The sequence below is a fragment of the Nothobranchius furzeri genome, chromosome 5 (assembly GCF_043380555.1).
Source record: "Nothobranchius furzeri strain GRZ-AD chromosome 5, NfurGRZ-RIMD1, whole genome shotgun sequence".
Taxonomy (NCBI): Eukaryota; Metazoa; Chordata; class Actinopteri; order Cyprinodontiformes; family Nothobranchiidae; genus Nothobranchius; species Nothobranchius furzeri.
Window position 1 is genome coordinate 73,919,056 of NC_091745.1, and position 16,741 is coordinate 73,935,796.

General features: G+C 41.5%; 1 protein-coding gene across 1 annotated transcript; it reads right to left on the minus strand.

The window, feature by feature from the left end:
• Window positions 1-1,160: 1,160 nt before the first annotated feature.
• Window positions 1,161-16,530, minus strand: c1s.2 (complement component 1, s subcomponent .2). Its single transcript, XM_070551942.1, has 25 exons — window positions 16,406-16,530; window positions 15,633-15,831; window positions 15,367-15,547; window positions 14,863-14,988; window positions 14,491-14,684; window positions 11,672-11,822; window positions 11,464-11,579; window positions 11,291-11,372; window positions 11,081-11,215; window positions 10,921-10,995; window positions 10,031-10,845; window positions 7,734-7,796; window positions 7,379-7,503; window positions 6,888-7,101; window positions 5,554-5,737; window positions 5,324-5,464; window positions 4,371-4,576; window positions 4,146-4,293; window positions 3,950-4,068; window positions 3,793-3,871; window positions 2,978-3,112; window positions 2,808-2,882; window positions 2,512-2,717; window positions 2,221-2,435; window positions 1,161-1,846 (listed from the first exon to the last, which is right to left on the minus strand). The coding sequence occupies exons 1-25, from the start codon at window positions 16,417-16,419 to the stop codon at window positions 1,480-1,482; spliced, it is 4,365 nt and encodes a 1,454-aa protein (XP_070408043.1). The 5' UTR covers window positions 16,420-16,530; the 3' UTR covers window positions 1,161-1,479.
• Between the last annotated feature and the right edge of the window lie 211 nt (window positions 16,531-16,741).

Here is a 16,741-nt window from a genome sequence, read left to right on the forward strand (position 1 = left end):
CTGTTGAATGGAGGGAAACAAATATAGAACTGTTCATGACTTTTATGGACAAGATTTCTAGGTGCAGCCAAGGTGCCGCGAGGATCCGTTTTGGTGCCCTGAGGAGCAGTCTGGTTTTTGCAGATGATGTGGTCCTGTTGGCTTCATCAGAACGTGATCGCCAGGTTTCGCTGCAGCGATTCTCAGCCGAGTGTGAAGCAGCCGGGATGAGAATCAGCTCCTCTAAATCCGAGACCATGGTCTTGAGTCGGAAAAGGGTAGAATGCCTTCTCCAGGTCAGGGATGAGGTCCTGCCTCAAGTGAAGAGTTTAAATATCTCGGGGTCTTGTTCACGAGTGAGGGAAAGCTGGATTGGGAGATTAATAGCAGATTGGTGCTGCATCTGCAGTGATGTGGGCATTAAACTGATCTGTCATGGTGAAGAGAGAACTGAGCTGGAAGGCAAAGTTCTCAATTTACCGGTCGATCTACGTTCCTACCCTCACCTATGGTCACAAGCTTTGGGTTAGTGACCGAAAGAACGAGATTGCGGATACAAGTGACTGAAATTAGTTTTCTCTGCAGGGTAGCTGGGCTCTCCTTTAAATATAGGGGGAGAAGCTTGGTCATCCGGGAGGGGCTTGGAGTAGATCCACTGCTCCACCACATCGAGAGGAGCCAGTTGAGGGGCTCGTGCATCAGGTTCGGATGCTTCCTGAACTGGTGAGAGTTTCCAGGCATGTCCATGTGGGAGAAAACCTAAAGGAAGACCCAGGACATGCTAGAGGGACAACGTTCCTCATCTGGCTAGGGAACACCTTGGGATTCCCTCAGAGAAGCTGATCCAAGTGGCTGGGGAGAGGGAAGTCTGGGCCTCCCTGCCTAGGCTGCTGCCCCCGCGACCCGACTCGACCCGATAAGCTGAAGATGGATGAACAGAGGATTTCTACAGCATCAGTGCAGGAAAACCAACAGCTGTACTTTATCTCCTGTCCAAGTCCTGTAAACCACAATGCTGCAGTCACAGGAGAACGTCTGCCATCCTCCTGTTGGATGTTACTGATCACAACATCAGATCATGTGCTCCTCAGTGCTGAGGTTAATTTAAGAGATAATCAACAACCTAAGAGACAGCAGATGCATTGACACCAGTACCAAGCTCATATATCTGGACGCAAGGATTTGTATCAGACTCCTTTATTCACAAATGAATGAACAAATCTCTATAGAGATTCAACAGGAGCATTGAATCATCTACCAAAACACCACATTTAGTGTTTAAATACATGTGGTCTGACATTTATTGCAGAAGTCTTTATTTTTATATTTGTTTCAAAAACATATTCACTACTTATTACGCCTGTAACTTGTTTCTTTCATATGTTTGATTTGTTCAGCAGCTTAATGTATATTTAGGTTGGTGTTGCACTTCAAATGCTTTAGTTTGACTTCTGTCTCAACAGCAGCTTCACCACTTGTTGAGTTTAATCATTTTAACTTTCAGTTCTCCTGCATGACTTGCTTGATCCAGTCCAGATAGTTGATGACTTTCGTATAGACTCCATATTTTCCCCTCTGTCCACATTTAATCCCCCAGCTGACTATCCCAGCAGCCCAGGATCGGCCATTAATATCCACAGAGAAGGGACCCCCGCTGTCACCTTGACAGGAGTCCTGCGTACCTTCAGGAGTTCCAGCACAGAACATGTTATCTGTCAAGTCTGGTGTGTTTGGCCTTATTTTTTTCCACAAAGTGATTGACTCCCTGCATTTCTCCTGATCCACCACAGGAAGCATAACATACTTTAGCTTATTTGTTATCATCTGCCGTCCACCGTCATTGGTAGTTCCAAAGCCTGAAACAAGTCTAAGAAATAAAGAGATAAAACATTAATGCTTAACTATTAATTAAAAAAATACCACGTTGAGTTAACCCTCCCACTGTCCTCATGGTTGACCCCGTGAGGAAAGTTGAACATTTAGCGGGATTGATGGTTTATCCCTTGAGGTCCACGTGACAGGGGTGAGGTGGTGCTCACTCCTCATCCCTGCCATTTGGACTTCAAGAGATAAACCATCAATCCTGCTAAATGTTCAACTTTCCTGGCGGGGTCAACCATGAGGACAGTGGTAGGGTTAAATATACGAGCAGAGGTAAAAGCAAATGGAAAGATTTAACAACAAAGTAAAAACTATTTACTTATGAGATTACCATAAATGATATTTAATTGTATGTTTTACCCCACTAGTCCTGTGGTATACGTGGCATTCTTTGCTGGTAAACACAGTGGCATTACGGCTGCATTGAATGTGATCGGTTCTTGCAGTTTGATCAGTGCAATGTCATTGTTGAAATTTAATCCATCCTGGTCGTTGTATTCAGGGTGAACATGGACTGAGGCAGGATGTACAAAGGAGGTCTCCATTCTGTGAATATCTGTGTCTCCCATGAAAATCTGCAAACCAACAGCAGACATTTGTGTAGCTTGAAAAACACAAAATCTCTGGGTAAACAGTCCATATACCACTCACCCTTATAGACTGAGCCGGCGACTGTTGTCCTTGGTGTACCACCACATGAGCTGCTGTCAAAATCCAACGATCTGCTATGACCATACCTCCTCCCCTGTTGCTGTTTATATTTAATAGCACTTGCCAGGGAATGGTATGTTCTGGAGCTTCACTTCCTCCAATGATCCTCTGGTAGCCTTCGATGTATTGTGTTGGCCGGCCACAGACTAATTGGAATAAATAAATGAATAAAATACACAAATATACAAAATTACATTATAGAGTTTTTGTTATTTTCAGTAAGACTAAAGTCATACCTGGTAGACATACTGGACTGAAACTTTCATCACGGGTCAATCTCCACTTTCTGTCTGCCTCACAGGTGAAAGTAACTTAGAAGCAGAAAAAAAGGGTTTTATAGATCAGCATTTGGTGTAAGGATGCACTCTTCACATCTGTGAGAGCATGTAGTGCAGTGAGATCTCACCATTTGTGCTGCCAAGTAGAGAGTAAAACGGTTCGTTGCAGTGATACTCAACAGTAGAAAGGTACTGATTCTCAGCACCAGACAGGAAGCGAACTCCTCCGTTCAGCAAAGGATCCGGTTCACCACAGTCAATTACTGCAGGAGAGCAGACCGTATCTTCACAGTATGTTCTAATGGGACACAGGCTTCAACACAAATGGTTGTTTTCCGCTTGGTCCTAGAGCTCAACCAGTGTCTATTTAACTCATTCACTGCCAGCCGTTTCCTGATCACTAACGGCCTTCGCTGCCAGCGTTTCTCTCCGTTTTTACTGTTTTTTAAGAGTCACAGAACGTTGCGCGCTAGCATGATGTCGATGCCAAAACAACCAAAACAAAGAGGAGACTCACCTCTTACATCAGGAAGAGTCCGCGTGTTTCAAGCGTTATCCGTTCTTTCATAATCCGTTGTCGAATTGTGATCGGCAGACGCTTTTCTGGATCGCACCTCACTTTTTTTACAGGAACGGCCCAAAACGATCTCCTAATACATGGATGTGTTGCTTCCTGATCATGTGATCTGTGACGTATGCAGATGAAGATCGGCTTCAGGGCTGAGATGTTTGTTCTCTCAGCGCGGGGGCTCGTTCCAATGCTCAAACAGTAAAAAATTGCAAATGACGACTTTAGTCGTCATTGGCAGTGAATGAGTTAATATAGCGTAATATTGTTTGTGGATGGTAAAAAGTACAGGGGTCAAAACTTGACTTTGGAAAGGGTGAGGGGGCATGCCCCCCCCCCCCCAAATTACGGCCATGCATCTTATAACTAACATACTGTGGCATTCAGGCAGAGGGAGGTGCCACTGTGCGTTGCTTTGACACATAGTAGAGAAACTCTCAATCTCCCGGCCATCCTGAGAATTAAAGAAAAGCATGTTACATATTTTCACGACCAACTTTAGAAACACAAACAAAAGAAAGTTTAAACTTACCGCCATCAGCTTGTATCCTTGATCACAACGTACATAGATGTAGTCTCTGTAGAAGTATTCTGTTAAGGAAGGAGTGACCCTGCCTTTAACCACAACACCTGGAACTGGACACTTCACCCCTGAAGACATGAAGAAGATGTGTGATCAGCCTCATGTTTGCTGTTCGGTCTGTTTTTTGGTGCTTTCGCTCTCTCACTGTTGGTGCTGTAGTCCAGGCTCCATCCATTGCTCAGTCCCTGATCATCAGTGTGGTAGTCCAGCGTGACATTGTTTGAGTTTGTGTTTATCAGCCCTGGGCTTGTTCCACCGCACAGTTTCACAGGTTTTTCATGTGGAACGGTGAGCTTTAGGAAATGAGTAGTTAACAGTTTTATTATTGTACAAAGATTTATACACTAGAGATATGGTCACATGATATTACCTCCAACCAGTGATAGTAACAGTTTGGGCCTTCCTCTGTGTTTACACTTTCGATGTGAAATTTATCGGAGAAGTTAAGATACACGGTGAAACCAGCTTCAACAGAAATGACGTACTGACAGGACAAAGCATGAGGCGCAGGGTTTGGGTAGCCAGGACTGAACAGATGTCCCGTTGGTTCATCAAATATACCGCCACCACAGGATACTGGACACAAGGAAAGAGAACAAGACGATGTTCTAGCAAAGAGTCGTTATTTAGCTATTCAGCTTTCTGTCAAACAAACCTGAACAACTTTTCTGTCATGTTTTTGTGAGTTGAAGTTCCTGGACATTAACAAGCATAAGACTGTTAGAAATCTGGCATTAAAGTAACACTAGATGGTTTTTTAACTTTAAGCTAGAGCTTTAACAGTGATCTCGGTAATTGTTGGGTTAGAAACTTGACCAGTTTCAAATATGACACCACTCTACTGCCCTTTGCTGACCAAAAATCACATTTGATAGTTTTGTGGAGTGGGTAGGTGTCCTATGGGGGTGCTCTTTTCCTCTTTCACGGCTGTTAGCTGTTATGTTAGCGGTTAGAATTTTCAGTTTGCCGATCATCAATGAAAAGCACAAGAAAAAGCCGTTTGATTTTTTTTGTTGGCATCATGGCGGAGCCTGGAAGTAAAAGTAAGAGAGTCGTGTCTTTGGAGATTTAGCAAAGAGCTAAAACCAGAGTGAACATCGGCGCAGCCTACGCTAGTTTGTCCAACAGTGTGGATCTTTTTACTTCGTGGATTATTTTAGTATTAGTTGGCACACGTTAGTGTTAGCTTGTTGTTAGCGCTAGCTACAGCAGGCTGCAGCAGTGGTTGTTTACGACTGTGGTAGTTCCACTTTCAACCAATAGGGCGGAGGAGCAGGAAACTGTGTTGCTTTAAAGCTTGTGCTGTACGTGCTACCAACTTACACATGCAGGTGCGCTGGTCAGAGTGTAGCTCGTAACCATGGTGGCAAGCGCAAAGATAGGAACCAAGTGTGTTGAGGCAGATCTGAGAGCACAATGGACCGGATCCATCTTCAGGTTCTGGTGCAGAACATTCATCTATGTCTGAAGATGAGAAAGTCTCTTCAGTTAGTGAGATACATGACAGTTGTGGTGGAGGAATGTCACCAAAAACCTGACAGAGGAAGAGGCACCTGTCGCCTGGTACTGAGCAGAAAATCCCACATTCTGACGCCTTTCTGGGTTGTAGTCATCCGTCTGGAAAACGAGGGTAAGCCTGTTGCCTGGAGACAAAATGGGCTCATAGCCTGGGTGATGGTCATTGGCAGAGTTCTCAGTGCCACAGAACTTCCCAAGCAGTTTTTTATCGTACAGAACCTGACAGATTAAACAAAAGAATTAAATCTTTAAAAGAACGTAGAAAAAGTGCATTAAAGTCCATTAAAACAATGTCGTATTGCCTTTTGGTTGTCTTAGCAAGGATGAGATCCTTATCTACAGATACATAGGCTAAAGAAGAGCATCACTGAAATAGAACTTTAGCTGTTGAATCATCAGATCTGCAGTCTTTAGTACAGTCTAGTTCTATGTAATTGCCATCTTGTCGAGTTATATTTAACAAACATAAAGGAGAAAGATTATGGGGTTTAAAGGTGTGGAACACTTGTTTAATCAATACATTTGCAATTGTGTCTGAATGCCTTGTAAGTTGTACTCGGGGGGGGGGGGGGGGGGGGGGGGGGGACGCAATAAACACCGGTGCATCATTTCCAGGAAATAGAAGTGAGCCACCTCACAGCTGAGCTTCAGACGGCAGGTTTTGGGGTCTTATTTCCTGATATTTGGACATCTCACCTCGGATTGGATAACGGCAACGCGACTCTACCACTGACTTGTGGATGTTTTATCTCCACAAATAACACGAGCCTAGAGGAATTCTGCTATGTGGTGGAGTTGCTAATGCTAATGGTTAACTTTTACTAGGTGATATGTTCTCTGCTGTTTGCTGGACGCTAAACCAACAACAGTCTTCCTCGTTGCAAGTCAAGATGGAGTCATGAATGTTAAGTGACAGTGTGACATAGATCTGTCAGGCTTTTCAAATCCTAGCATTTTACAGTCTAAATTCAGGTGTAAGAGACTATTTTCAAATTCAGCCTGAATGAAAAAACCTGAGTGACAGATTATAATCATAAAAAAGTTTTTAAAAATGTTTTTTCAATGTTCCACACTTTTAATAGCTGATGGATCCTTTGACCTGGTTGTAATTTCTGATGCATAACGGATGAGTTGATAGCCTAACAATTCCCATTTAACTGCATGTAAAAGTCACATTAAATCTCTACATTTACTCCCAAATTCTGCCTCAGCAGCAAAGTGAATTCTAGTTGATTTTATCGCAATGAACCTTTTTACAATTTGTCTTGGTTTGTGTTATTTTAAAGCAACCTTCAAATGAAGTGTTTTACTATTGATCTGTTATTTTGGGTAATGCTGTAATGCTACATATGTAAAATGTGGCTCTGACTGTGACTGAGTCGTAATAACAGCCTGCAGATGGTTCTATATCCAGGTGTGTGAAGGTCAGTCGGATCTGGAAACCCTCTGGCACGTTGAGGTCCCACTGCTTCAGCAGGTTTGGGGGGTACGGCTGGGGATACTGGGGGGACTTGACCTCCCCATGAATCAGAGGGCCTGAGTCAGGCAGCGGGAGGCTCTCACACACCAACACGTACAGAAACCTGAAGAGATGCAGGAAAAGAGTTTGATCTATTTATCAGGCTGTTGCTGCTGGTTCAAAGTCGATTCAAACTGAAAAATGCAGTGGCACAATCAAGACGAGTAGAAGCCATGTATTAAAACATGTAGGAAACTGGAATTAATTGTTGTTTTGTAAATAACTATAATTGCAGCAAAAAAGAAGAAATTCTCCAGTTAATGGGGCATTTATGTTGAAAAAGTAAGTTTTAAAATCTGATTCCAACACAAGTGAATAAAAAATATTTAAACTAAACTTACCAGACGATGAAAGAAATCCACCTCGACCTAGGATCAAACATTTTCACGACTGAACTAATCCGTAGCAAAAGTCTGACAGAGCTGTAACACATTGATATCATATAGTTGTTTCTGGGGTTTAGCAACTGATTGCGTTAATGCCAGGAATGTTTTATTTGTCTTGGCAAAATCATGTTTGACCTTGAACAGCAGATATGTCAATAAAACAGACAAAAAAACTTATTGGGATTAAAAGGTGAATGTGAGATAAAACAATCGTGATTTATTTTTTTACATAGTTAAAAATAATATTACGTGTACTTTGCTTTTGTTTCTTTATTTTTCTCGTTTTTCCAGTCTTCTTGGTTACTTTTACCAGCAGGGGGCAGCACACGGCTTTTACATATAGCCTAGCTTCCTTGTTGCTCTTCAGCAGAGCCTGTTTAGAAACGTTCCAGGAAACGAAACAACTTGTAAACATTTTAACGAGGCAAAATAATGAGCAAGTGTCGGTTTTCTTGTCAATATTACTTTAAATCCTTCAGGCTAAGATCTGGGAACTCGCTACTTCCTAACTCAGCCCGCTTTGAACTACAATTCCTACAATTCTAGTACTTCCGGTAACTAGACAGGAAGTGTGTAACTGGTTGATCTAAAGCGCAGAAAAACGTTTTGATGCATTTAAAAGTTTAAAGTTTTTGGATCTCCCCCCACCCCCCGCTGTTCCCATGTATGTTCAGGTAACTTTTGTTAATTTATTATAATTTAAAAAACTGTTACAAACAAAAGGCCTTTAACTTCCTGTTTTCTTTTCCGTGCTCTTAAAAGTTTTACCACTACTACCAAATCTCCTAGGTTTGATTGGACTTTACAGTTTGTAATAAAAAGCAAATAATTAATTATTTGTCTAAATTATTTAGCTTCACCACATAAAAAAATTGATCACAATTTCATTTCTGAAAGCAAATAAAGCATATTTGAATGCAAAATGGGATTTTTTTTTGTGTGCACATTTTGTTTTGAAGGACCACAGTACAAGATCTGAGATTTAAAATGACATTTAAATGCTCTTAAATTGAGAAACTATGCTCTTGATTAAAGGCAGGATGTTGATCATATATGTAGCTGAGGTGGTTCTGGCTGGTGGTCTCTAGGCCTCCTGGACTCCTCCAAGGAGATTTTTTTCAAGCGTGGGAGGAGTTCCCAGGGTCAAAACAGGCTGGGCAAAAGCCCCTTGGGATCCCATGAGTAACTGGCAGTAGATGTTCTAGGCTTCCTGACTCCAAGTCTCAGACACTGAGAAGCAGGAGGCGAAGTGTTGTAGAGACATGATTGAAAGGTCAAGACATTCAAGGTCAAGGTCACTTTAATTGGTGTTGCACATTTAAAATAGCTGTTGCTGACCTAAGTGCTTCACAGCGTGAGGAACAGCTAACAATACAAAAATAAAAATGAAATTATACAAAGTGACTAGATCGAAAAATAAATACAAAGTAAAAACAGGGAAGATTAAATGTTTAGGGCAATCACTGATAAAAATTTGTCATCTTATACAATTTAAAATAACATGAGAAAATAGTTAAAAGAGGTAGAAAACACCTCGTCTGTTCCTAATTAAAAGCCAAATTATCTGTTTTATATGCAGCATGGGCACTGGCTGCCAAAATGCCAAAAATAGCTTTTTCTACATGATCTCACAAATAGCCTAGAATCTAGACAGGTCATTTGCTGAAGCAAATAAAGTTTTCTTTGCATTAGGATGGCTTGTCAGGTTATGAAATTACACCTAGCTGGTTCAGAGAATTGTTTTATGGTAACATGTTCTGACCCTTATGATCCCTAAACCATACATGATCCATGTGCTGCTCTGTCTACCATCTCCATATAATATAAAACCTGTTAAAGAAGTGTTTAAAATTAATACCAAGATAATGGCTTAATACACACAACTTTCTTCGTTGTCTTTTATTTATTTGACAAAGGTTTCCTGTTTATACAGAGGAAAATCAAACATTTTGAATATGATATAAAAGTCCATCAGACTGAGAGACCATCTAAAGGCTCAGGAGCCCTTTGCATGTGATTTAGATCAATTCACTGATTAGAGTGTGACTCTTTGAATATTCTAATTGTGTGATATTTTGAATGTGGTGTTTTCATTAGCCATAATCATCATAATTATAACAAATACAGGCTTGAAATATCTGGTTTTGAATGGAATGAGTCTGCCTCAAATATTAGTTTCACCTCAAACTGAATTACTAAAATAAATGAACTTTGGCACCATATTATAATCTCTGGAGTATTTATCATTTAAAGACACCAAATTTACCATATTTAACGTTGGTTACAAAATAAATGCTATTTTTAATCATCACATTGAATCATTATCCCAGACAGTGTTGCATAATTCAGAATCATACAAGCACATTTTGTGTTTAATACAAACTACAGAGTATCTGGATACAATCTCAGTACAGAAAAATAATCAGGTGTGTCGATTAGGGATTATAAATTCTCTTTAATACCAGAATGAATTAGGCAGTCATAGTGTGTTATTGTGATTGGAACAAATGATTCATCGCTTTCATACGAGCTGTTAGTTGAATCAGATAAGTTCTTATTTCTATAGCCGTGAGCACGTTTTGCCTTCATCTTTACTTTTCTTTTCTACTTTAACTCAAAATTCCTTTCTTCTGTCTGGATTGTGTTTTTGATCCAGTCTACATAATTCTCTACCTTGGTGTAGTACCCCTTCCCATCCTTGAGGTCAGGATCCAGACAGCTGGGTCCCCAGGACACAACGCCAATCAGGTGATAAGGCCCTTCGCTTGAACCCATCGTGGGTGAAAAAAATGGCCCTCCACTGTCTCCAGTGCAGCTGTCCTTCCCAGGAGCTCCAGCACAGAACATGTTGTTTGTAAAAGACATTTCTTTGTTGTTAGAGGGCAGGGTGGGCACGTTCTCACATTTAGATGAGGAATAAACCCCAATGTCAACATAGTTTAAGTACTGTGTTTTTTGAACTTTTACAATTTTATTATTGCGTTTTTTTAGTGATGATCCCCAGCCTGACACTGTGCCTTGTTCATTTTCTGTTACACCTCTGCTTACATTAGGCAAACAAATAGGAGTGAGATTTGGCTGAAGGTTCACTCGGGACTTGAATCTTATAAGAGCAATATCATTATCATAATTTGTGCCATCGTTATTCTCATAACCAGGATGAATAATGATCTTCTCACTCTGGAGGACAATGCTGTCTGATGAATTTGCGTTAACTATTCCACCGTGGAAGTTTAAGGGCATTCCTCGATGTTCGTTCACTACGTGTGCTGCTGTGACAGCCCACATATCGTTTATCAGTGATGCACCTCCTCTCTTTGGATATTTTATTAAAAGTTGCCATGGTACATCTCCAAGAGCAGCAACGTTTCCTCCCAAAATCCTTCCTGAACTTAGGGTGTATTTTTCAGGCATTCCACACACTAAAATTGAGAAAAGGGGATTAAAAAACAAGCTCAGAAAACAGCCGATTTCATAAAACGTCAGACGAACTGTACCTTCTACACATTTTGGCATCTCTGCCTTGCCATCCATTGATATCCATTCACCCCTGGCATTGCAAGTGTAGGTGTCTGAAAGAGTGATAGAAGCACATTGATTAAAAAATCATAATATGGAAAAACCAGCGAAAAAGGTGAAGGTGACTCCTGAAATTACCATTTCCATCCAGCTTGTAGTATTTTGAACTGCAGTAAAATTGGATCTGTTTTTCGTACACGGTACTCTGTTTAGCCGAATCCACCACCTGAAGGATGCTGTCATCACCGAGGACCGGGAAACCACAATCCACAACTGTACATAACAACATGTGAGTTAAAAACATCTCCAGTAAATCCTAAAGCTGGTGTAAAACACTGCTGGACTAACTTTCACAGGGGTAGCTGGGAGCCCACGTTCCTGTACTCTGGCAGCTTGCCTCGTACTCCATGATAATATCGCTGGCTTGTGTCTGTTTACCAATAACAGGGTTTGATAAACACATTGGAGTGTTAGTATTTTTGTAAATGTAATGGTATAGTTTTGTTCCTTTGGGGACTCACTGAGATTGCAACATAGCCAACGTCACATGTTACGATCACTGTTTGGCCCCACTTGTATTCTGGTTTCAGAGGGGTCACAGTGGACTTTGAGGTCACCTCTGGTAAACAGACTTTATCTGCATTTGAGAACAAAAATCACAATTATTTTCAACAGCGATTGCATGACAAATACTTTAGTTTCTTATTGTATTTAAGCAGATGGTATTACCTCTGGTCTTGAAGTGGAGGCTGAAGCCTTTGTTTGCTCCGAAACCATCAGAGGTGAAGCGGATTTGGACTTGGTGTGAGTGAGTGAGCAAGGGAGATGGGGGAGGTTTGTCACCACAGAATGTTGCCAAAGTCCCAGAGTGAGTTTCAATCTGTTAGAGACAATGTGTAGTTTTAACCGCGCTAATCTCTGGAAAAAGCCATCAAAATGAATTAAATGATGCCCAGTAGTTGAAAAATGTTGGCGGCTTCATGACATAAAACCGTAAAAATTGGGTCTAAAATACTTGGGAGTGGGTCTACGTCTCCGGGTGGCGCCATATTAGACGCCATGTTTCCTTCTACGGGAGCCCGTGAGGACTAAATGCGTTTACTGATTTGTAACAAACGGTTACAAAACATTTTCCATTCATGAACGTTGTTATACATATTTACCTCTTCATTCATTGCCAGTGAGGAAAGAGATTCGGATGTGTTGTCATTTTGTGGGAGGTTGAGCTCCCAGAGAATTTTGACCCTAATGGCCATCCGTTGATAAAGATTTACTTGAACACAAAAATACTGCTTGCTTGCAATGATTTAGGTATGTACTGCCCCCTATCACCAGGAAAAATACAGATTGTCACTTTAAGCATTATGAAATTCAAGGTTAAGTTTCTTAACTTCCTGATGAAACATGCAGCTTACATACAAGTCAAAAGTTAAAACTCCACAAATAACTCATTGACTTTTTTCTGATGTGTCCAAATAAAAGCAATTGCATCTTAATGAGGCACAGGGAAGATGAACGGACCGTATGTTTGATTCCCGTTGAAAAGCATGGAGCTGTGGTGGTTTGAGTGTTATTGCCAGTGGTGATATTTTTTCAAACTTAGGGTAACGCAATAACCACGATATCCTGTTGTGACACGCCATCTCCGTCCACTCTCTGTTGGGACAGTTGTTTTTGATGTCGAACCAGAAGAAGTAGTTAAGTTGCCACGTGAAATGATCAGAACTTTATGGTCTTTTGACCCAAATCTGAGACAGCGTAAGTTGGACTACGTGTTGCAGCAGCTTTCTTAATTTAAACCACTTTTACTCTTTTTTCAACACGTTTGCAGTCTCTTGGTGTAGAAATCTAGACCAACTGTAGAAGTAGCAAAAAAAAATTTCTTCTGCGGGTCAGTCTAGCCACTCTCCGTTGTAGCCTCAGTTTTGTGTTTGGCCAATCACAGTGCTCTTCCCAACTTCCTGCCCCTGGCAATTGTGGATGCTTTTCTCATTTCTCCTCCTACCCTCCTACCTTTGCCTGCTCTTTGTCCTGTAGTCTATCTGGGGTGCCTCTCTGCATTTTCTTCTAATTTTCATTAACCATTGGATCTGGTCAGCTGGTCTCTGAATGCCAATGATACTTTTTTTTCCACGTTAAGAATGAAGAAGGGGGCTCCTTCCCTCCCTGACGAAACACACCCGGTAGGATAAATGATGGATTCCTGGAACGAGTGGAAGATCATGTGTTTGTCGCTGCTGTTCGTTGAGGATGAAGAAGATGCTTATATAACCGTGTTCATGATAACCGGGTTGCTGCTCTTTGGAGCGAGCGGGTTCCTGGTGTGTCATAAGATTCAAAAGCAGTCGGGAGCAATTGGCAAACTTCCTGGCTTTTACGAAGGGATGTGTCGAACTGTCAGCATTCACACTCTCGTTGAACGAGCATAACTGAAAGGATGCTTTGACCAGAAAACTGGCTTCGGTTTCTTAACTCATCAGTGAAATGGATTAGAACTTGGAAAAGCTTTCGGCTCGGCTCGATGGAAACTGATCCCGTTTCATCTGCTTGGAATTGTACCAAAGATCACTGAGATACTGAACGGAAGACGTGAAACAATTTTTATCTGAATTTGGCGCCCTCACATCAGCCTTGCAAGGTCGCTCGTACAAAACTCCTCTGTTGTTTATGCAGACAGATGCTCTACCCCTCCCTCCCCAGTTCCTCACATGGGATGATGGACTCCTTGGATCAGCTCACGTAACGTCAGATTGTTACTTTGAAATGACGAACATTGGATCTAAACTGAGCGTTTGTGATCTCCCTTACATTGACACACACTCTCTCGCATGAGCGCTCTCACATGACACAATCATTTATTTTCTTATTGTTTAACTGTTTTCCCTTTTTTTTTTTGGTTTTCTAGGTTTAGCTTTCCATGTTTTCCTGGAATTTTGTTGTTTATTATATCAGTTTTATTGTTTGTTTTTGTCTGTGAAGCGCTTTATGAATTTGATCTCAAATAAGTGCTATATAAATGAACTTCTTCTTCTTTGTTTGTTGGGTGGCCTTAATGCTAGAGCTGCGGCAGAGGAAATCAACAAAGATGGTGTCAGCTCAGGAACAGCGCTCATTTGGAACGGCTTTGGCATCAACTTTGGACTATTTAAACTTGTGCTTTTCTTTCAGACACTAGCAGATTTTGGTATTCTGATATCCCGACTCTAATTGGGTAATAGTAACTTGACTCTACCACTGACTCCATTTGCTTTCCACAAATAACACAAGCCTGAAGAAGTTCTGCCATGTTGTGGAGGTGCTAATGCTAACGGTTAGCTTCTTCTAGCTGAGACGAGCTCTGCCATTTCCTGCACTCTAAACCAAGAACAGACTTCCCCATCGCGACATTGTCATTGTGACGCGCGGCTTTTCTAATCCAAGCATTTCCCCGTCTATTTCTATCAGCGGCTAATGCAGGAAATAGGGGTATAGAAGACTATTTTCACATTTAGCCTGCATGCTAAACTTCTTTTAAGATGTATTTGAATACTCTCTGATGCAGCTCTTACCGTTAGTGCATCAATGCATTCACCATCAGGACCTTGTTCCACGTCAAAAACCTCAGAGAAGTGCAGCTCCAGCTGAAGGTTCTCCACCACGGACAGGTTGTGCTGACAGTTGGCGTTCTCTGCATACGTCTCAGGCCAAAAGGGACTGGATATGTCACCGTTGTTCAGCCCAGACAGATCCTCATTGCAGCTCACTGAATTTGGCATGAGATAATTACACAATCGCATAAAATCATCCATCCATGATCGACCACTTCTGCTTCTTCTATTCCTTAATTTCACTTCATGTTTCGTTGTAGCTTGGATTATCTGCTTCTCCTGGTTTGTTGTGCAGATATTATAATAGCTAAAAAATAGAAAAGGCATCTTTACCCGTGCAAGTGTGTTTGTCCTCCGTTAGGTAGTAGCCATGGCGACAGGCGCAGTTATAGCCTCCAATGAAGTTGTGACAGAACTGGCTGCATCTGTAGTTCAGGTTGTCCTCACACTCATTAAAGTCTAACGCAGGAAATCAGATTATTGCATCCGCAACATCATTTTATTCCCACTCAACTATGAACATTTGAACACTTTGAAGCATCCGCAACAGGTATTCATTCGGCCTAAAACAAATAGTCATGCTTGCTCAGGTTGCACAGCAAACGTTGGACATCACATCAACTATACAAGGAAATCCTGGTCCCGGAAGCTTTGATGCGGGAATAATGAGACGCTTTCCACATCAGCTTTAGCAGATGTTGACCACAGCACACTTTGTGAATGCTGTCTAAAAATATGACTGGCCTTAAATACTAAAATGGTGTTTGTACATTCAACAAAAGGAGATTTCCTGTTGGAAAAAGACATCAGCGCTTAGCTGGACACTTGACGTCTCACCTTGAATGCTGTAAAAGCCTCTAAAACCAGCATGTTTCTCAGCGTTTGCGTAGTCCGAGTGAAACAAAAGTGTGAGACAGCCACCAGGGGAGGAGAAATGCAACGGATTCACCACCTCCTCCAGCTCCTCAAATTCCTTTTTACCACACAGGATCGATATTAAGGTTCCGTTTGAGAAAACCTGTGCAAAATATTTAGAGAAAATGTAAATATTGCTAATCTTAAATCCACATTGTGATACATTCCTGTTCCTTATTGAATCTGACCTTCACTGCATCATTTGCACAGTCTTGGCTGTCCTCCAGGTCCAGGTGGATGAGCCTGATGAACAGGCTGTGACCTTTGGGGGCACATCGAGTCCAGTTCACACTGTCATGAGGCGAATATCCCATGGGATACCCCGGAGACTCCACCCATCCCAAAAGCACCGAATATGCAGAGCAGGAAATCAAGAGAAGTAGGAAACTAACAGGAAGTGAAGAAAAAGTAAAGGGAAATAAGAGATTAGTGACAGGAAAAAGGAGACATATGCTGCAACAGAACACGAGCATACATGTTTATGTAACACACAAACAGTCTGAAGCAGAGCTGCCGAGATAACGCATCATCACGTCAGCTCCGTTATTAATCTGATCCGACGCACATTCAGAAGAAAAATTCCAGTAGAATAAAGTTCTCTTCTGCGATGAATCATCTGTTGGTTTTTGCTTGTTCGAAACTATTTCTTCTTCGGCAAATTCCCAGAGAAGTGCCCCGTCATCCTCGCCTGACTCGAGTGCTGCCCGCGTTGTTTCTAAAGAAAATTTGTCATTTCTGGGTGAGCAGCTGCTGACCAATTAGTGCAGATTTCCACGCTAAGCTTTATGAACCCACTATTCATCCTGAATGCACTGAAGCCATTTTTACCGCGAAAAAAGTGTTTTAACTAAATAATTCAGATAATCTATAATCTGACTGAAAACCTGTAAGGATAAAACAGAAAAACTTCAGATTAAGTCTTAAAATACGGTGTTATAATAACGTAAACGTCTCACCCCACCTTAGCCTCAACATTGTTATCAGATCAAGTCTTTCCTCAAATGAACTCCTATCATTTATTCTTCCCTTTTCTGGTTGATTTCCTTTCTTTTCTCACCCTCCTCCTGCAGCCTTCTTCCTCTGTTTGTCAGATTTTGCAGCTGTTTGCATTTATGTCTCTATTTGTAGACTACTGCTTTCATGTTTGCAGTAAATGTCAGTGAGTTTTGGTAATGAGGGCGTGAGGAAGACACACTGAGCTAAACACTGTGAGGCACTCCTGTGAAAGTTTGGACCGAGGTTCGCTTTAAACAATGGAGGGAAAAAAATCATAGGAAGGAAATCTTGATTTGTATCA